At 35.6% G+C, this 22,660-nt stretch overlaps 1 protein-coding gene across 1 annotated transcript in view; it reads left to right on the top strand.

The window, feature by feature from the left end:
• Positions 1 to 398: 398 nt before the first annotated feature.
• LOC125164763 (uncharacterized) overlaps positions 399 to 22,660 on the top strand; it is a 43,707-nt gene continuing 21,445 nt past the window's right edge. The window contains 2 exon segments of the mRNA XM_047857576.1: positions 399 to 414; positions 3,287 to 3,468. Of these exon segments, the coding sequence (XP_047713532.1) occupies positions 399 to 414; positions 3,287 to 3,468 (198 nt within the window).

Below are 22,660 nucleotides of genomic sequence, written 5' to 3'. Positions count from 1 at the left end.
TTTTTAAGAAGGAAACAGAGCCTAAAATTCTATTTCATTTGATCAGAATTTGAATTACATTGTATAAAACTTCTTAGATGACATACAATCTCTACATCTTCTATTTATCTTTTGACCTTTCTAAACTTCAAATCTGTACTCTAGCATAGTTTCCAAAATTCACCATTTTTTGTTTGTTTGGGTTTGGGTTTTTGGTTTTCTATAGAAGGGTAATAAAGGATGGACATTTTTTGGATATCATTCATTGATAATACCATCCCTACCCTTCTAAGTCTTTCAAGGAGGTCAAGTCTAGAAACTATAATATCGAGACTCCCTTGACATTGAGCTTGAGTTACATGTGTTTGTGGAGGCAAATGAGCAAAATTTTGGTGACATAAAAGAAAGACGACACCACTATGCTGCTGTTAGAAGGTATGTGGGCTTTGAGAGAGAACAAATATGAACTTTCATATGTAGCTTGAAGCATCTTCTTGAGAATTGTCCATTTCAGAGCTGGAAGTGGCTGATATTATTAGTGATGGTTACCTTGTCATCATTGTAATTTGGAATTTCCTGAAAAAAATTTTAAACTTTGTTCTCCCACCCTACCAGTGGTTTTAAGGCTATTTAATTCCCAGTCTTAAATACCTTTCTATCCAGAATACCCAAAATGATTTCTATTTTCATAGTTAAATCCTACTAATAAAGTGCTAAAAAAAAGTTAAGTTAAAGGATACATAACTGAGTGAATAGAACACTTACTACTTAGAATTTCCTAACAGAATAACAACACAACCATCTTAAAATATATCAGGATTTTACTGGAAAATAGAATTTTTTTTGGCCAAGCTCACTTTCCCTTGGCATAAGGTCACTAACTTCATGACCAAATACACAGGTGTTTATTGTTCTGTTGCATGGAATTCTGCAGTGACTCTTGGGCTACGCTCCAGGATAAACAGGTGCTCCTCAGTTTGGACCGAGGTGTTTTGAAAATTAAATAATAGCATTTTTCTAAACTGAAAAATAGAAAATATATAATTGTTTCTCTTTAAGATACTTCTCCATAAATCTAAATTCTGTGATATTTTCTGGAAAGGGAACACAAGTGGAATAAAAGGTACTAATAATGTGAACAGAATACTTTCCTAATGGTCATTAATTCTTAGTTTCAGTTTCTCTTTGCATTCAATGACATGAATAGACAAAATTGAATGGAAGCAATTTCAATTATTTCTAGGCAGTTGAAATTTAAAATCACTAAATCAGATATCATTTTTCAAAGAATATTAGCTTAAAGACAAATAATGGATTAATAAATTACATCCATACAATGAAACATTACCCATAAATAATAAAGACCTTTTAAAAAATCTAATGCATCTTACAAACACCATTCTCAAAACAACTACAAGTCCTGAGATTTTACCATACTTGGAGGGCAACATGTTAGCCTGAATTAGTTTCATGGATTCTGGTTAAAAACTCAAGACTCCTGGGTCAGAGATGAAGGAGGATATATTATTCACAGCCATAGCAATAACCAGAATATCAGCATTTTTGTTCTCTGGGCACTAATTCCCACATTAAGAAAGCTAGAGAGAAGTTCCATGTACAGTGTTCTATTATAGAAAAGGAACATTGAGTTTAGGAAACCAAAAATTTAAATATTGGCTATAAATACATTTGCCTTTTGCTCTGGAGGGAGACATTCCAAAGCTATCTGTTATACAAAAAGAATTGAGAAGATAATATGGAACAAATTATGGTTACTATTTCACACATAAGATGTGCAAAACTGTGAAGAATCCATTAAAAATGCCTCTAATTAATCTCAAAATAACAATACTAACTCTAATAGAAATAGCAATAGAAGACTAACACTAATAGTTTTAGAAAACCTACTCTGGGCATTTTTACCATCTTTTAATCATAAAACCTTAATGTATAATTGTAAAATTGATTATATTTTGTACAGTACTATTATAAAAAATTGTCATATGTGGGTTGTATTTCCGCAATTACATCTTACCTCAGGGATCCAAAATGAACGCAACCAGAAATTTGTCATGTGGTGTGGAGGAAAAATTTCAGACAGGGACCTTGTGTTAGGGAGCCTCTAAATACATCCCAAAGATTCCCATCTCTTAGTGTTCATGCCCTGTGTACTCCTCACCCTATGAGGATAGACTGGATCCTCTCACAAACAGAATGTGGCATATGTGATGAGACATCACTTCTGAGATTAAATTACAAAAAGACTGAGGTGTCTCTCTTATAATGTAATGCTATCTATCTCTTCCTCAATTACTTGTTCTGAATGAAGCCAGCTGCCAAACTGTAGGTGGTTCTTTGGAGAGGCGTACAAGGCAAGAAACTGAGAAAGGCTTCTGGCCAACTATTGGTGAATAGTTGAGTTTCTCAGTTCAACAGTCCAAAAGGAACTAAATCCTGTCAACAACCAACTGAATGAGTCTGAAAACACATATTCCCTCAATAAAATCTTCTGATGAGACCACAGCCCTAATTTACATTTTCACTGCGGACTTTGAGAATATAGAGTATCTTTCCTTATCTGGGGGGAGGGGGGGATACATTCCAAGACCCTCAGTGGATGCTTTTGCAACTATAGATAGTACCAAACCCTGTATATACTATGTTCTTACTATAGTACATACATACCTATGATAAAGATTAATTTATAAGTTAGGCATAGTAAGAGTTTAATAACAGTGACTAATAAGATAGGGCAATTATAACAATATACTATAATAAAAGTTATATGAATGTGGGGTGTCTCTCTCAAAGTGTCTTATACTGTATTCAGCCTTCTTATGATGATGTGAAATGATATAATGCCTACAAGTGAATTATGTAGGTATCGTGATGTAGTGTTAGGCTCATACTGACCTTCAGACAATAGTCAGAAGGAAGACCACCCTCTTCTAGATCATGGGTGACTGCAACCATGGGAAGTAAAATGCAGATAAGGGGTGACCACTGTGCCTTGACACAGAGCTACCAGCTGAGCCACATCTAGATTCCCAACCCATAAAATCTATGAGGTAATAATTGTTCATTGTCGTTCTTTATTTTAATCTGCTAGGGTGTGGGGTATTTTTTACACATCAATAAATAAATACTGGAAGCAATCAAATACTGGCAGGTTGAGTGGTGCGATAACAAATACCTAAAATGTGGTAGTGGCTTTGGAATTGAGCAGTGGGTGGAGTTTGGAAGAATTTTGAGAAGTGCGTTAGAAAAAGTCTAAATTGCCTTCAATAAACTGTTCATACAATTACAGACATTGAGGACAGTGTCACTGAGGCCACAAAAGGAGGTAAGGAATATGTTGCTGGAAACTGCAGGGAGACAAATCCATCTGATGTAATTTCAAAGAGATTAGCGACACTATTGTGTGCACTAAAACATGAAGTAGAAAATGTGCCCAGTTACCTGCGTAATCTAGCAAAGGCGATTTCTAAGGTGAGTGTTAAATATGACACTTGATTTCTTTATGCTGTTTAGAGTAAAATGTGAAAATAGATAAATTGGGGGAAAGACTATTAAACATAAATAAGCCATGACTTGATGGTTTTGAAAATACTTAACTTTTCCTAAAGAAAACTGATGCCAAAATTAAGAATTGGAAAACATAGTCTAGAGAGTAAGCTTAAGATGTGACTGTACAAACTTTTGTTAAAATGTCAGAAAGGCCGAAGGTGGTGCTAAACAAAAGGTTCTTTAAGATCAAAGGGTGTGCGTCACAGAGCTTCTCAATTAAAAAAAATGCATCTAGAAAACTTAAAGTTCTACCACAGCAGCCTCAGCAGGAGCCCAATGTAGAGAAGAGCCCATCTTCTTGTGGTTGTGTCTTTTGACATCTACATGATTAATCTTCAAAAATCTATGGAAGAGCCACAATGATACTGGGCTAATTATATTCACGGAAATAATGATACCTTTAACAGAAAGGAATAGAAACAGTACAAAATGAAAAGAGGTCATCAGACCCATAAAATTCTACTAAAAGAAAGTGAGCTTATAAAATACTCATTTGAAAACCCATTCTAGTTTTGGGGCAGCAAGTAGCAAAGGGATGACTCAGAGAAGCCAAAGCCCAGTAGGCAGAGCCTGGGCCATGGAAAGCTATTTCTATTCCTGAAATCTAATCAAACAATTTCCAGCATGTGCCCACCAAACGAGGTTTCAGAATTATTATGAAATGACTTCTTTATGCCTCCCATCTCATTTCACCATTATTTAATATCATTTATGTTAATAGAATCTATCAGTTTGGTAATTCCTTATTGATACCCACTCTGTGTCAGGAATAATTTTTGGTTGTGAGGGATACAGCAATGAACAGAAAAGAAAAAAAATGTATCGGTGGAGAATTTCTTACATATATATATATATATATATATATGTATATATATATATATAATTTATTGTCAAGTTAGCTGACACACAGTGTATACAGTGTGCTCTTGGCTTTGGGAGTAGATTCCTGTGATTCATCACTTACATACAACACCCAGGGCTTATCCCAACAAGTGCCTTTCCTCCATGCCCATCACCCATTTTCCTCGTCCCCTCCCCCTGCCCCCATCAACCCTCAGTTTGTTTTCTGTATTTATTTATTTTTTTTTAAATTTTTTTAATGTTTATTTATTTTTGGGACAGAGAGAGACAGAGCATGAATGGGGGAGGGGCAGAGAGAGAGGGAGACACAGAATCGGAAGCAGGCTCCAGGCTCTGAGCCATCAGCCCAGAGCCCGACGCGGGGCTCGAACTCACAGACCGCAAGATCGTGACCTGAGCTGAAGTTGGATGCTTAACCGACTGAGCCACCCAGGCGCCCTGTTTTCTGTATTTAAAAGTCTCTTATGGATGTGGAGAAACGGGAACCCTCTTGCACTGTTGGTGGGAATGCAAACTGGTGCAGCCACTCTGGAAAGCAGTGTGGAGGTTCCTCAGAAAATTAAAAATAGACCTACCCTATGACCCAGCAATAGCACTGCTAGGAATATATCCAAGGGATACAGGAGTACTGATGCATAGGGGCACTTGTACCCCAATATTCATAGCAGCACTCTCAACAATAGCCAAATTATGGAAAGAGCCTAAATGTCCATCAACTGATGAATGGATAAAGAAATTGTGGTTTATATACACAATGGAGTACTACGTGGCAATGAGAAAAAATGAAATATGGCCTTTTGTAGCAACGTGGATGGAACTGGAGAGTGTGATGCTAAGTGAAATAAGCCATACAGAGAAAGACAGATACCATACGGTTTCACTCTTATGTGGATCCTGAGAAACTTAACAGGAACCCATGGGGGAGGGGAAGAAAAAAAAAAAAAGAGGTTAGAGTGGGAGACAGCCAAAGCATAAGAGACTGTTAAAAACTGAGAACAAACTGAGGGTTGATGGGGGGTGGGAGGGAGGGGAGGGTGGGTGATGGGTATTGAGGAGGGCACCTTTTGGGATGAGCACTGGGTGTTGTATGGAAACCAATTTGACAATAAATTTCATATAAAAAAATAAAAAAAATAAAAGTCTCTTATGGTTTGCCTCCCTTTCTGTTTGTAACTATTTTTTTTCCTTCCCTTGGGTGGGGGGGAGGGGAGAATTTTTTATTCATTTATTAAGCTTCATTGAAAAATTAAAATATAAAGAAATTGTGAATGAGGGTGGTTATAATTGAGCATAGGCATATAAAACATATACGTACAGACATGCACACACACATATATGTATATATATACACATACATGGATATTTTAATATTTTCAAATTTTAGTTTATGGAAGGAAGATAAATCTTGAATAATTTCCAATCACCTCAAGCTAAATGCTTGAGTTGCATTTTCACTTTCTTGTTCCTCAGTGACTGAGCACCTGGGAGTTCTCCTTGTTTGGCATTTTATCCTTTTCTGTGTGTAAGTGATGGAGAATTTTATTTTGACATTTTTATGATGTTTTCACATCAATCGACTTTTTTAAAAAGCTAATTCATCCTTGATTATGATGCATATTCACCTTGGAAGATGCCAAGGATTTTGTTAAATCTAATCACTGGCTAGATGAAATATGCAAAGTTCATTATTGTTTGTAGTAATTTCTGTATATTTGTGGAAAACCCATTTGCTTCTCCTTATCGTTTCTCTCTTCTCTCCATTGTGAAAGGCACAATGCTTTATCTCTGTCCTCCAGTTTGTGAGCCCACCCTGCAATGTGTATGTAATAAATGTTGTAGAAAGAACTTCATTAAATTAAGATAAAGTCTGTGTAAAATATTGTCTTAGTTAGGACCACATTGGTTAAAGGCGATAGAATCTGAATTCAAACCAGCTTAAGCAAAAAGTAGAATTCGTTTCCTCAGGGAATCTAAGTATCTGTGGAACAGACCACAGGAGATGCAGGACCTGGAACCAGAGACATGAGCCCTCACCAGGACTTGTCTTTTCTCTGCTTTTCACTGCCTGTCAGTTTCATTCTCTTTCTGAAGCAGAATACTTTTTTTCTTCTCTCTTTTTTGTTTTTTTAAAGTTAATCAGTTTTTTTTTAACGTGGGACTTTGAATATCTTTTCTCCTACATCTTTTTATGAATATATTCAAGCATATAGGTAAGTTGAAAGAAATACAGCCTGAACATGTGCATACCTACCACCTAGAGTCTATAATTAGCAATTTGCTAGGTTTGCCTGTTACATTTCTATCTGTCCGTCACTTTATTCATCAAATAATTCATCTTAAATTTTTATACATTTCAAAATGTTGCAAGGATCAGGAAATAAGTATGGGCAGATATTATTAGTATGCTCATTATCATAAAGGGAAAATTCAATATTTTATCATTAAATATGTCATATATGGCATTCATCAGGTTGAGACATATTAATTTGCTCAGCTCATTTAAAAATTTTAAAATTTGTATTAATTTTATTTTCAGTTTTTATTTTAATTCTAGTTAGTTAACATACAGTGTTACATTAGTTTCAGGTATAAAATAGAGTGATTCAACAATTGCATACATCATCCTGTGGCTCATCAAGACAGGTGCCCTCTTCAAAAAAGAAAGAAAGAAAGAGAGAAAGAAAGAAAGAAAAAAAAAAGAGGTATACTCCTTAATCCCCATCAGCTATTTAACTTACCTGTTAACCATCAGTTCTCTATAATTAAGAATCTATTGATTGATTTCTCGCTCTCTTTTTTCCCTTTGCTCATTTGTTTTATTTCTTAAATTCTACGTATGAGTGAGCTCATGGTATTTGTCGTTCACTGACTTATTTTGCTTAGCATTTTATTCTCTAATTTCATCTGTGTCATTGCAAATAACAAGATTTCATTCTTTTTATGGGTGGATAATATTCCATTGTAGACATAAACCACCTCTTCTTCATCAGTTCATCTATGGATGGACACTCGGGCTGCTTCCCTATCTTGGCTATTCTAAATAATGCTGCTATAAACATTGGGGTACATAGATCCCTTTGAATTACTGTTCTTGTATTATTTGGGTAAATACCCAGGAGTGTGATTGCTGAATCATAAGACAGCTATATTTTTTTAACTTTTTGAGGAGGCTCCACATTGTTTTCCACAGTGGGTGCACCAGTTCATAGGCTTACCTACGTGCACAGGTGTTCCTTTTTGTCCACATCCTCTCCAACACCTGTTGTTTCTTGGGTTGTTGATTTTCACCATTTTGACAGTGTAATTTTGATTTGTATTTCCCTGTGATAGGTGACAGTGAGCATCTTTTTATGTGTCTGTTGGCCATCTGGAGGTCTTCTTTGTAGAAATGTCTGATCATGTTTTCCGCCCATTTTTTAACAGGATTATTTGGTTTTTGGTGTTGAGTTTTATAAGTTATTTACACATATTGAATAGGAACCCTTTATTAGATATATCATTTGCAAATGTATTCTCCCATTCCATAGGTTGTCTTTTAGTATTGTTCATCATTACTTTCACTGTACAAAAGCTTTTTTATCTTGATGTAGTCCTAATAGTTTATTTTTGCTTTGGTTTCCCTTGCTTCTAGATATGTCTAGAAAAATGTTGCTGCAGCCAATGTCAAATAAGTTACTTCCTGTGTTTTCTTATAGGATTTTTATAGTTTCAGGTCTCACATTAGGTTTTTAATCAATTTCAAGTTTATTTTTGTGCATGGTATAAGAAAATAGCCCAATTTCATTCTTTTGCATGTAGCTGTCTCGTTTTCCCAACATCATTTATTAAAGAGACTTTTTTTCCCATTGGATATTCTTTCTTGCTTTGCCAAAGATTAATTGGCCATGTAATTATGGGCTTATTTTTGAAACTTCTCTTCTATTGATCTATAGGTCTATTTCTGTGCCAATCGGTACCATACTGTTTTGATTACTACAGCTTCATAATATATGTAAGTCCGGAATTGTGATGCCTCCAGCTTTGCTTTGCTTTTTTCAAGATTTCTTTGGCTCTTTAGTGGTTCCATACAAAATTTTAGGATTTTTTGTTCTAGTTCTTTGAAAAATGCTATTGGTATTTTGGTAGGAATTGCATTACATGTGTAGATTGCTTTGGATGGTATAGACATTTTACCAATTTGTTCTTCCAATCCATGAGCATGGAATGTATTTCCATTTCTTTGTGTTGTCTTCAATTTCTTTCATCAGTATTTTACAGTTTTTAGAGTACAGGTCTTTCACCTCCTTGGTTAAGTTTGTTCCTAGATATCTATTTTCTTTTGGTGCAATTGTAAATGAGATTTTTTTTAAATTTCTCTTTCTGCTCCTTCATTATTAATGTGTAGAAGTGCAACAGATTTCTGTACATTGATTTTGTATCCTGAGACTTCACTGAATTCATTTATCAGTTCTAGCAGTTTTTTGGTGGAGTTACTGGGATTTTCTGTATGTAGTATCATGTCATCTGTAGACTGTGAAAATTCTACTTCTTTCTTACCAATTTAGATGACTTTTGTTTCTTTGTGTTATCTGATTGCTGGAGCTATGACTTCCAGTACTATGTAGAATAGAAGTGGTGAGAGTGGACATCCATGTCTTATTTCTGACCTTAGAGGAAACCCAGTTTTCTCCCATTGAGGATGATATTAGCTATGGGTTTTTCTTTATTATGTTGAGGAATGTTCCCTCTAAACTGACGTCGTTGAGAATTTTTATCATGAATGGACGTTGTACTTTGTCAAATGCTTTTTCTGCATCCATTGAAATCATGTTTCTTATTCTTTCTTTTATTGATGTGATGTATCACATTGATTCATTTGTGAATATTGAACCACATTTGCAACCCAGAAATAAATCCCTCTTGATAGTGGTGAATGTTTTTTTTAATGTATTTAATTGATTTTCAATTGCTAATATTGTTAATATTGAGAATTTTTGCATCCATTTGCATCAAAGATATTGGCCTACAGTTCTCCTTTTTAGTGGTGACTTTATTGGGTTTTGGTGTCAGAGTAATGCTGGTCTCATAGAATGAATTTGGAAGTTTCCTTTTCTATTTTTTGGAATAGTTTGAGAAGAATAGATATTACCTTTTATTTCAATGTTAGGTAGAATTCGCCTATAAAGCCAGCCTTAATTTTTTTTGTTGGGAGTTTATTGATTACTAATTCAATTTCTTTACTGGTTATTGTGTTCAAGTTTTCTATTTCTTCCTGCTTCAGTTTTGGTTGTTTATGTTTCTAGGAATTTATCTATTTCTTCTAGATTGTCTCCATTTGTTGGCATATAGTTTTTCATAATATTCTATTGTATTTCTGTGGTGTTGGTTGTCATTTCTTCTCTCTTATTTGTTACTTTATTTATTTGTGTCTCCCTCTTCCCTTTGTTTTGATAATTCTGGCTAGAGGTTTATCAATTTTCTTTTTGTTTTGTTTTGTTTTGTTTTGTTTTCAGTGAACCATCTCCTGGTTTCATTGATCTGTTCTATTATTTTTTTTCTTTTTTAAGTTTCTATATCATTTATTTCTGCTCTAATTTTTACTATTTCCTTCCTTCCTTCTGCTGGTTCTAGATTTCATTTGTTATGTTTTTTCTACTCTTTTAGGTGTAAGGTTAAATTGTTTGAATTTTTTCTTCTTCAGGTAGACATGTATTGCTAGAAACTTCCCTCTTAGAACTGCTTTTATTGTATCTCCAAGGTTTTGAACCATTGTGTTTTCATTTTCATTTTATTCCATGTACTGTTTTATTTCTTCTTCTATTTCCTGGTTGACTCATTCATTGTTTAGTAGCATGTTATTTAACCTCTATGTATCTTTGATCTTTCTAGATTTTTTTTTCTTGTGGCTGATTTCTAGTTTCACAACATTGTGTTCAGAAAACATTCCTGGTATGACTTTGATCTTTTTGAATTTGTTGAGACTTGTTTTGTGAGCTAATATGTGACATATTCTGGAGAATGTTTCATGTGTGCCTGTAAAAAATGTATATGCTGCTGTTTTATGATGTAATATTTTGTATATATCTGTTATATCCCTCTGGTCTAGTGTATCATTCAAAGGCACTCTTTCTTTATTGACTTTCTGTTTAGATGATCTGTCCATTGATATAAATGGATATTAAAATCTACTATTACTGTGCTTTTATCAAATTGTTTGTTTATATATCTTATTAACTGTTTCATGTATTCGGGTGCTTCTATATTGGGTGCATAAATATTTACAGTTGTTATATCTTCTTGTTGTATTGCCCCCCTTTTTTTTTGCTATATAGTGTCCTTCTTTGTTTCTTGTTAGTCTTTGTTTTAAAGTAAAGTTTGTCTGATATAACTATTGCTTCTCTTTTTTTGACATCTACTGGCATGATAGATATTTCTCCAGTCTCCTCACTTTCAATCTGCTGGTGTCTTCAGGTCTAAAATAAGTATCTTGTGGTCAGCATATAGATGAGCCTTGCTATTTTTTTTTAATCCATTCCATTACCCTATGTCTTTTGATTTGGGCATTTATCCATTTACATCCAAAGTAATCACTGGTAATTATGTATTTTTTTTTGCCATTTTATTACTTGTTTTGTGGTTGTTTCTGAATATCTCCTCTGATGTTTTCTTATATTTCTCTCTTTCAACTTTTGCTGACTTTCTTTAAGGACATATTTGGATTTCTTTTGTTTTATTCCTTGCATATTTATCAGTGGGTTTTAATATATGATACCATTGGGTTTGCATATATTATATACATTATATATTAATATCTATATATTAAGTTGAAAGTTGTTTCAGTTTGAACCCATTCTGTTCTCCTCTCCTCCCCACATTTTAGGTATATGTTATTATATTTAATTCCTCTTTTTGAGTGCCTTGTCTGATTTTTTACAGAAATATTTATCATTGCTGTTTTTATGTTTCCTAGGTCTATAGTGTCACTTTTGGTCCCTTCTTTCCACTCAAAACATCATTTTTTAAGTGGAAATATTAAAATTATAAAAATGATAATATAATTTTATATAAAATTATAAAATTTATAATTATAAAATTATAAAAACATCTCTTTTTTTTTTGCAGAGCTGGTTTAGTGGTCATGAACTCCTTAATTTTTCTTTGTTTATGAAACTCTTTCTCTCTCCTCCTATTCTGAATTTGCTGACTTTATGGATAGAGTATTCTTGGTTGCAGATTTTTCCCATTTAGCACCTTGAATATATCATGTCACTCCCTTCTAGCCTGCAAAGATTCTGTTGAAAAATCTCCTGCTAGGCTTATAGGTTTTCCATTGTAAGTTAAGGACTTCTTTTGTCTTGCTGCTTTGAAATTTTTTTTTCTTTATCAGTCTATTTTACCAATGTTATTACAATGGCTTGGTGTGGGTCCTTTTTTTTTTATTTTGTTGGTGGTTCTCTGTGTCTCCTGGATCTGGATATCTGTTTCCTTCTCTAGATCTGGAAAATTTTTGGTTATTATTTCTTCAAATATATTTTCTTCCCCCTCTTCTCTCTCTTCTTCTGGGACTCCTATAACACAAATGATTTTACATTTGATGGAGTCACTGAGTTCCCTAAATCTATTCTTGTTTTGCATGATTCTTTTCTCTCTCTATTGTTCAGCTTGATTATTCTGTCCCTCTGTCTTCTAGGTCATTAATTCATTCCTCTGCTTCTTTCATCCTGCCATTCATTCCATCAAGTGTGATTCTCATTTTGTTTACTGTGCCCTTTAACTCTGCTATGGTATTCCTTATCTCTGTGTTAAAGTTCTCACTCATATCTTCCATTCCTAGGTCCAGTCCACAATCATTTCTTTAGGGATGCCTGGGTGGCTCCGTTAGTTAAGCATCCGACTCTTGATTTTTGGCTCAAGTCATGATCTCATGGTTCATGAATTCGAGCTCCACTTTGGGCTCTGTGCTGATAGTTTGGAGCCTACCTGGGATCATCAATTTCCCTCTCTCTCTGCCCCTCCCCATCTCTGTCTCTCTCAAAATAAATAAATTAATATTTAAAATGATTAAATTGTCCATCAGTATGTTAGTTATATCTGTTTGATTTAGATTTTTGGCTATGGCCATGTCCTGTTCTTTCATTTGGGATAAACTTCTCTGTCTCCTCATTTTGTCTTCCTCTCTCTGTTTCTGTGTGTTAAAAAAGTCAGCTGTATATTCTCTTGAAATGAGTGACTTTATGAAGAAAAGGTCATGAAATGCTTTGCAGTGTAGTGTCCCCTGTTCACCAGAACCTGGTACTTCATGAGAGTATCCTATGTGTGTTGCTATGAACTTCTGTTATATCTGAGTCACTTTTCCTTTCAGTGCAGTTGCCTGTACTGACTCTCTGCCTATTCTGGGCTGTGCTTGCTCTCTGTTGTATTAATGGATCCAGGCAGACCAGCTCTGCGGAGGCATGCCAACTGGGGAACTGGGGAGCAAAGCGGTAGTGTTAGAAATTTTTGTGCTAGGCCACCAGTCCTAAGATCCCCTGAAACACTCTCGTGGCTAGTGGCTATTGGGCCCAGTGAGGTAACTAGGCATGGTGCACAGTAGCAGCTGAGCACCAGGCAACTGGATAGAGCATATACATGACTTTAAGATAATTTGTCCTGAACCCAGGGCAGTGGTTAGCAGGATTGGAATGTATGAGTTTTCAGGAGAACTCATGAGTGTGGTGCACTGCTAGCAGGTTCTGGAGCAAGTGTATGTGTAACCCCACCTACTGCAGGTGGCTCTGCATTTATGAAGGTGGCCAGGAGAAAATGGTGCCTGCCTGCTTTTCCAGTTTTGGAGAAGTCTCCCAGCATGCTCCAAAATTATCATGAACAGATCTGTCTCCTATTTGCCACCTGTGTTGGGTAAACGTCCCTTTTCATGCAGCAGATAGCTGCACATGCTGCTGTCTTTTTGAGGGAAGCAAACATACTCTCTCACTCACCATCCATTTCACCCAGTGCTGAGTCAACTGACTTTTAAAGCTCCAGATTCAAGTCCCACTGGTTTTACAAACTCATGGAAATCAGTTTCTCTGGTTTTTGAAGCCAGACTTTATAGGGATTAGTCTTTCCCCTGTGAGCTCCCTGGTGCAAGGGCCTATTTCTCTGCCCATTCCATGCACACATCTCCCTTCTTCCTATGGGCAACTCCCTTCGCCTTTTAAACCTTCCCAACCTTTTGAATGCAGCTTCTTTTTTATATTTAGTTGTATAATTTTTCTCCTGCTAGTCTTTGGATCACTCTCTAGTTTATTGACTTGGATGTGGATGGTAGCTAATTTAAAACAAGATTGAATAAGCTCAGGGTTCTACTACTCTTCCATCTTCCTAAACTCCTCACTCAGCTTTTATTTTCTTTTAACTGAGTCTGTCATTGAATGACTCATGACCACTTATAATACTCCCTGAGTTTTCCAAGTTATAACTTTAGCTCTAAAGTGAGATTGAATAACTTTGTCAAGTCTAGTTTCAATATATAAAATCCAGGGGTTATACTCTATTGTCACTTAGGCCTAGCATATCTTGGAACCAACAATCATGTAGAGCAAATGGGTAATATAATATTGTAATAACAGAGAGATGTCTGGTAACCATGCAATCATGGAAAAATAATTGGCCATGAGATAAAGTGTGTGCACGTGTGTGTGTGCACATATGCATATTTGCACACACACATTGGGGGTGGATGTCAGGTAACATTATTCTCTAAGCAATTCCATAGATATTACCACAATAACTAACTCCTGCTTTGTGCTTTAATGTCCAAATAATGGATATACAGCTTAGTCTGAGATAAATTCTGTATCTATGATAATTTTAACATTTGTTACTTTTCTTTTAATATGTAATATTTAAAATCCATGAATGTCAAATTACAATATTTTTTGGATTAAATGCCTACATAGTTCCCATAGAAGCTGAATATCTGTGTAGTGAGCAAACATCCTTAGGTTTGAGGGTAGCTTCCTATCCTATTGTGTGAGCTTGGGAAAATTACCTATGCTCACCTGAATAATGGGAAAAATAAAAATAATATCTACTTTGTTGTTATGAGGATTGAATGAGGAATAGCAGGTAATGTAAGGTTATTGTCAGGTTTAAACAAGTTTAGTTCATATGCTTTATGCATGTTGACTTTTTAAAAATATTTTTTAATGTTTATTTTTTCTTATGAGAAGAGAGAGGGAGAGAGAGAGAGAGACAGAGCACGAATGGGGGAAGGACAGAATGAGGAGACACAGAATCCAAAGCAGCCTCCTCCAGGCTCAGAGCTGTCAGCACAGAGCCTGACATGGGGCTCGATCTCTAGGTAGAGACTGCTAGAACATGACCTGACCCGAAGTCGAACACTTTATCAGACCGATCCACCCAGGTGCACCCATTTTGACTTTCTAAAAATAGGCAAAAAGGAAATAATTTAATTGCTGTTCAAGGAGCTGCATTCTGTCTTCTAATATTGAGCCAGTCATTCACATTATTTAGAAAAAGTTAAACAGATTCTATGAATAAGTTTAGTTAAATACTTGGTTATTACATTTATAGAGGAACAATCTATATTCCCAAAGACAAGTTCAAATTTTTAAGCCCTAAATTACATATTATTCTAACTAAATTTTAAACAAAAATGTTGCTTAATTTCTTCAATAATGTTAGCAGGAAACTGTTGTTATTATTCAGCCTAAATCTAAGAGTTGTTTTAGAAATAATTCTTGAAATATTTTTCCTATTGCAACTACCAGTGTGTTGATTAAAATATATGTATCCAAGCATCTTATTTTCCTTTCCACCGCAATTTTGCGCTGTGTTGAGAATGCCAGTGCTCATATCCATGGTCATTGTTTTTCTGGCTTCTATTGATTTTCTGCTTTCAATATAATCTCTGGAGAAAGATGACTGTATCTTTAACCATGCTTGCACATTTCTGAAATAAAACTTACTCTAACAACATTCTTTCACTCCCCTTCGTTTATATTTCAAATTATTAATTACCAAAATCTTTTGAATTTACACTGGGAAACACCTAGGCTTGGCCTCTAATGCAATGACTTAATATCACTTTTAGTTTATACATCTGTGGGTTGGCTGTGACTGCTGGGCTCTGCTTGCCTCTCTCCCATGTGTTTTTCCTTTCTAGGGCCCAGGTTAAAGAACCAACTATTCCTGGGAACGTGTTGTTCTCATTGCGGAAGGCAAGAAAACAATAGGACAAGGCAAAAGACAAAATTACATGCAAAGCTTCTACTTGAACATGACGTAACTCAAGTCTAATTATGTTTCACTGGTGGAGGTTGGTCATATGGCCAAGCATAAAGATGGATATAGGAGTATTATCTGTCTAAAGAGATATACTTTGCTTCTTACGGCAGAGAGTATGGATGTATAATTATTTTACAGGGGAGAGGGTGAATTTTAGGGAATAATATTAAAATCCCCTGTGTTGTTTGTTTATTTGTTTGTTTTTTAACATTCTTTTCAGAGTCAAACTTTCAAAACAAATTCCGACTGGTCACTCTTCTGCTTGAAATCCTGCTTTGGCTCCAGGTGGTTAACAGATAAATTCAAGCTTCTTAATGTAAAATGTAGGACCTTTCAAAATCTGTTACCTAACATTCCCACACTCTCATACTTGGCCCTGTATCCTTTTTTTTTTTTTTTTTCCAAGAAGCATGGTATCCTAGCAGTTGAGTGAAGAAAGAGTTTTAAAGGACAAATAAGTTGAGTTAAATGCTGCTGATAGGTCAAGTATGATGAGAGTGGATAAATGGTCTTCTATTTAAGGATATACATGTAACTGGAACTCTGAAGAAAATTATTTCATTAGAATAACAAGGGACAAATCTTGAGTGGAGTTTAGAGGTTTTAGAGATGAATAAAGAATTATATTGGAGCAGGACTGAGAGGAAATAAGAGGGATGGTGTGGTGATTTGAAGCATAGGTGGAGTCCAGAGACTTTTTTTAAAATATGAGAGAAATTAAGCCATGACTATACGCTGATGTGAATAATCCAGTGAAAAGGAAAACATTAGTGATGCATAAAATATACAATAGTTTCGCTGATGAAAAGTTCCTGAGTAAGCAAGAGGAGTGAACACTAGGGCACAATGGAAATTTTGGCCTTAGAGAGTAACTTAGATGTATAGCTTTAGGCAGACCTAAAATAATAGGATGAAGTGCATAGTATATGGACTCAGAGGCAGGCTGGTGAGTAGATGTGATTATAGGAAGTTATGAAACATTCCACCACTTTGCTCTAATATTGTTAATGGATAACAAAGAAGTTCATCATTTGAGCATAAGGATCATGGAAGAAGCATTTTGAGTTTAAGAACAGAGGACAGTATAAGAAATAGCTATATGGTAGAGACTCTATGGATAGAGATATATGACATACCCTATAGCTTGCTCACAGGCACATCCCTATTTAGAGCTGTTTACAATATGTAGACGATGTATCACATCAAATGTGTAATTATTATAAACAAAGAAAGAAGCATGCTAGCAAGTGGACTTAAAGTTTTGGCGAGTCATGTAAGGTTTAGAAATAAGCCTGCTATAAGCACAGACAATTTGTTTTTTAACTAGATGCTCTTGGGGAGCATCCATCCTTCCATCAGTCATGAAGTCTATCATATTAATATAATCCATTTACAGAATTTTTAAAGAATCTTTTTAGGTGGAGAATAGAGTTTGACCTGGTGATCAGACCCTTTATTATTAATCAGACCCTCCCTGCCATTTGGCCCATCTACTCAGAGGAGGAATAGAAGAGATGTCAGCAGATAATCTGTGTATAAATTGGAGTAGCTGGCATCCTACCTTAGGGAACATCTGCTTGCAACTATTAGGCTTCTAAAATAAAGCAATGCTGTATGTTACAGATAGGGAATAGCTTTTAGGAGAAAATCATTGGCTGAGGTTAAATATCTGGCCATTAAACAGTTTCAATCACAGTGTCTGTGATAGAAGATGTATTATCTCCCAACTTGGAAAGGGCAGAGGAGCAGTTTGTCATTAAATAAAAAAAAAGTCGTGTCACTCTGAAGAGCTGCCCAAACCCCTTGTTCTCATCTGATAGACACTTGGAGTAAATGATCCCAAGAGAAGGATCAGAAGAAATGAGCAGGACAGGCAATGAAATGTCACAGAAAAGTCTATGCTTACTATTTGACTGCTTCCTTTACAATTTAAAGCACAGGTGGACTGCTCTGAATATCTGACAATATCAATTCCATGATTTGCTTTTTGTTTTTAATTAGTGAATATTAGATCTGGATGCTAAAGTAAATATATAAAAGTTTTTGTTTTACAGTTAGTTTACACTAGGGGAGCCTGGGTGGCTCAGTGGGTTGGTCGTCCATCTTCAGCTCAGGTCATTATCTCACGGTCCGTGAGTCCAAGCCCCACGTCCGGCTCTGTGCTGACAGCTCAGAGCCTGGAGCCCGCCTCGGAGTCTGTGTCTCCCTCTCTCTCTGCCCCTCCCCCTCTCACACTCTGTCTCTCTCACTCTCAAAAATAAATAAACATTAAAAAAATGTATAGTTTACACTCATTCTATGTGTTTCAAGACTTGTAGATAAGTATAATCCAATCTTACATAAAATTGTCACAGCTGTCATTCTGTACCTGCCATAATGGAAATGTTATTAATAAATTGAATGAAGTGAAATAGGACTATTCGAAGTAAATTCAGGGCCTTAAACCAGTAGTGCTGCCACCTCCCCACCCTTATGCACAAAGGGACAAGAGCATCTTGGGATTTGACTATGTGGGATATGAATATAGAGTGTTGGGCAATATTATAGGTCAATCCCTTATTAAACATGATATAGTTAAGCTGGCTGAAGGGTGTTCTAGAGTACAATGAGAAGAGCTGATTGTTGGTAATACTAAAAATTTCAAACTTTTTCTCTGATGTCACCTGGCTGCCCCAGCAGTCAAGATTCACATCTGCTTTGCCCATATGCTGACTTTCTTCTGATTTCACTATAGTTTACTACAAGGAATCGGGTTTCCTTAACAGCAGAATTAAACCTTCTACTGGGAAAAGCAAGGTGTTCCTGGGGCATTTCATGGCTGATGCGAAGCGATGATGCTCTAAAAAATTTTTATGTTAAGATGAACAGCACTCAGTTCATAAAAGGGGACTCCCATTCTTATGAGTGGCAAAGTAGAAACACAGTAAGAATAAAGAGCAAAGATTTTATAACCTTAAGACCATAGGATAAGTCAACATGGTGTATAGCTGACATAATTAGCATGTATAAGTTCTCAATAACTTTTATTATACCACTGTACATTAGTGAAACAAGTGTATGAGAGTCTTGTACTAAAAGTTTGGTCAATACACAAAAGGCTAATGCAATTTTTGAGTGCCCTAACAGAGTTCAAACCTAAAATTAGTTTTTGAAGCTTTAGAACCTATACAGTATTTGTTCTATATCTTTTTATCTGTATGTTTGTGTAACAAAATCTGTGATAAATAAGAGTAGTATTTAACATATCTGCATTTTATGGTTAGCCTTATAGTCTATTGATGTCACAAATCACAGAATCTTAACACTATAAATACTGATGAAGGCAAATCCACTTTGCCTTGGGAATAGAAACCCATAAATTGTCCTTCATCATCTGTCCAAAAAGATAATGGGGAAATAAGTCAACATATAATAGCAATCAATGGCACATTAGTCTAAATCATTCTACTTTTGGTCAAATTAACTTCTTATTCAATTGTTTATTTGTATCATAAGCAGAAACAGACTTACTCTGCTGCCTGAATTCTAATTGGTAGTTGATGAAGTAACTATCTCCTTGTTTACTAGTAAGCATATGCATTGTAAATTTGGATTACCGCATAGCTAGTAATCATTTTAAATGACAGTCTTCTACTTTGAGAGAAACTATTAATCTGACCCCAGTAAAGAAATTGTTTTGTAATTAGCACCAAGGTCAATAAATCTGTTTGTTATTTATCTGTTTATCAGGCTCTAAACACTTTAACTTTTGGAGCGCCTAGGTGGCTCAGTCCATTAAGCATCTGACTCTTGATTTTGGCTCAGGTCACGAACCCAGGGTTGTGGGATTGGGTTCCCACATTGGGCTCCTCACTGAGCATGGAGCCTGTTTAAGATTCCCTCTCTCTGTGTCTTTGGCTCTCTCTTTCTCTCCCCCCTCTGCCCCTTTCCCCCATTCTTGGTCTCTCTCTCTCTCTCTAAAAAATAAAGATGAAAGAAAGAAAGAAAGAAAGAAAGAAAGAAAGAAAGAAAGAAAGAAAAGGGGAAGATAGAAAGAAATGCTTTCTTGGCTACATTCCAAGACTGATTGGGACTAAAATCAACATAGCAAATAACAAAAAGTTACCACAGGTCATTGATCCTGAAGCACCACAAATAGGTATGTCTTATTCTGAGAAAAATATTTTGATGGTAATTTTTTTTTATTTTGGTCAGTAGTAATAAGTCAGAACTTGTTTAAAAGAAATGTGTTGGTATTGTGTTTCTTTTCATCAACCTGTAAAAATAAATTCAAAGCTTCAGGGTCTGTAGAGAATGAGGATGAATAAAGGATTTTACCCTATATTTTAGGAGCTAAGCAATGAGGAACATCTAATTCTATCATGGAATTAAAAAAAACATATAATGTTATAGTAGCTTCAAGTGTACTGTATAGTGATTCAAAGTTCTACCCATTACTCAGTGCTATTCATGATAAATGTACTCTTAATCCTCATCACCTATTTCACCCATCCCCCCACCCACCTCCCTTCTGGTAACTGTCAATTTGTTCTCTATAGTTCAGAGTCTGTTTCTTGGTTTCCCTTTCTCTTTCTCTCTTTCACTCTCTTTTCACCTTTGCGCTTTTGTTCTGTTTATTTTTTTTTTATTTTTTTTTATGTTTATTTATTTTTGAGAGAGAGGGAGACAGAGTGTGAACAGGTGTGGGGCAGAGAGAGAGGGAGACACAGAATCGAAGCAGGCTCCAGACTCTGAGCTGTCAGCACAGAGCCTGACACGGGGCTCGAACCCATGAACTGTGAGATCATGACCTGAGCCGAAGTCGGACACTTAACCGACTGAGCCACCCAGGTGCCCCTGTTTTGTTTCTTAAATTCCACATATGAGTGAAATCATATGGTGTTTGTCTTTCTCTGACTTATTTCACTTAGCATTATACTCTCTAGCTCCATATTGTAGTAATTTTTAACTAGATTTAACACTAACATTTAACAAACACCTTTTCCCTTAACATTTTCTTATATGTCAAAAGCAATTAGTAGATCTAAATACTAACTGCCTACTATCTTGTTTGTTTGTTTAAACTATAGTGCCCCTGCGGTGCCTTGGTGGCTTCCTTGGTTAAGTGACCCACTCTTGATTGCGGCTCAAGTCTTGACCTCATGGTTCCTGAGATTGCGCCCTGCATCGGGCTCTGAGCTGACAACGCAGAGCCTGCTTAAGATTCTCTCTCTTCCTCTCTCTCTGCTCCTCACTCACTCTTAAGAACACGGGCTCTTTCTCTCTCTCTCTCTCTCAAAATAAATAAACTTAAAAAAAAAAACAGTGCCACTTACTAAGCAACCTTTAAATAGAGTTTGTGTTTCTTTTTTTTTTTAATTAATGTTTATTCATTTTTTGAGACAGAGAGAGAGAGAGAGAGAGAGAGCAGAGCGCAAGTGGAGGAGGGGCAGAGAGAAAAGGAGACACAGAATCCAAAGCAGGCTCTGAGCTGTCAGCACAGAGTCCAACGAAGAGGCTTTAACCCAGGAAATACAGAGATCATGACCTAAGCTGAAGTCCAATGCTTAACCAAATGAGCCACCCAGGTGCCCCTAGAGTATGTATATCTAATTACTCAGCTCCTATAACTATAGTTTATGGCATTAATTCCCTAATTCCCATGCCATTCCCATGCCTGATTTTCATGCCAAAGAACACCAATAAAATTATATATATATTTATTTTAACATTGACACTTCATATAGGTAGAGACTTTGGACTATTATCAACGGTACTTGTGGGCTCATCTTTACATGAAATTGAAAAATTTAGAAAAAAAATTTCTCTCTGTGATTATACACAAAGCATGCTTGCCTTAAGGTTATTTGTATATACTAGTATACAGGCAAACTGGGAAGTGATTGACGATGCTGCCACATTCTCCCTGAGCATACAGGATATAGATGATACCTTTAAAATTGGCAAAAACCTAATTAATCTTGCATGAGATGTAAACCTTTTGTCCTTAACCTGATAACAGTATGCAGCAGTAGGAAACCCACAATTTTCATGATAAGGGAGCCCAAGCGTGAAGGATGTGTGTAAAAATATTCAAACAACAATAAAATTACTTTTTTCTCTGCCATAAAAAAGAACAGAAATCATACCCTGTCATTCTCTAAGGTATTTTCAACGTACTACACAGCAGGCTTTTTAAATACCGTAGTTGATCATAAAAATCACAGATCAAGTTAAGAAGCATTGTATGTGTTTGTCTTTTTAAGTTGTTTCCTTTATCAACTTGACACATAAAGCCTATGGTGCTTAAATTGATGTTTACTTGAACTGCTGCTGAGCAATCCTTCTTCCATCCTCTAGGGAATCAGCAACATCTTTTAAAGCTTCTTGAAAAACCAATGTGCCTTATTCAGTTTAAATCATGACCCTTGGCTCCAGCCACACTATCAGTAAAGAGAAAAAAAAATGTAATGGTAAAATCATGACTCTCATACAAATAGGAAATAGACACAGTTAAAGATTTTGTTTAATCAATAATTAATGAGGAAAACATTAAGATGTTACGGTTGATTCCAAGGAGAATTCAAATAACCACACGTGTATAAGTAACTCAGTAATGCTGAACTAAATTTATAAATAGAAACAAAACTGGTTAATATCCACAGGGAATAATCGATTACTTTCCACTGGACAGAGTTTATTTTCATACCTACAGACAAAATTGTCTGTAATATTTTATCATTTTGTTTACAATCTACAGATGTGCAAAATGTCTCAGAGTAAATAAAAGACAAAGATAGCTACCCAGTGATCTTTTTTGCACCAAGTTTTGCCCATTACAAATTTCTCTGACTCTATGAAATTGCAGAAGAAATATTTGAAAAAAAACTTGTGGTGTTATGACTAATAAGATGGATGATTAGGTAAAACTTATGCTTCCAAACGAATGACTTAAATTGTTAAATACATTTCGCGGAACAAATATAAGAATTAGAGGGTGAAT

This window comes from Prionailurus viverrinus, chromosome B1, assembly GCF_022837055.1.
Source record: "Prionailurus viverrinus isolate Anna chromosome B1, UM_Priviv_1.0, whole genome shotgun sequence".
NCBI lineage: Eukaryota > Metazoa > Chordata > Mammalia > Carnivora > Felidae > Prionailurus > Prionailurus viverrinus.
This window is presented reverse-complemented; position numbering and strand designations above follow the sequence as displayed.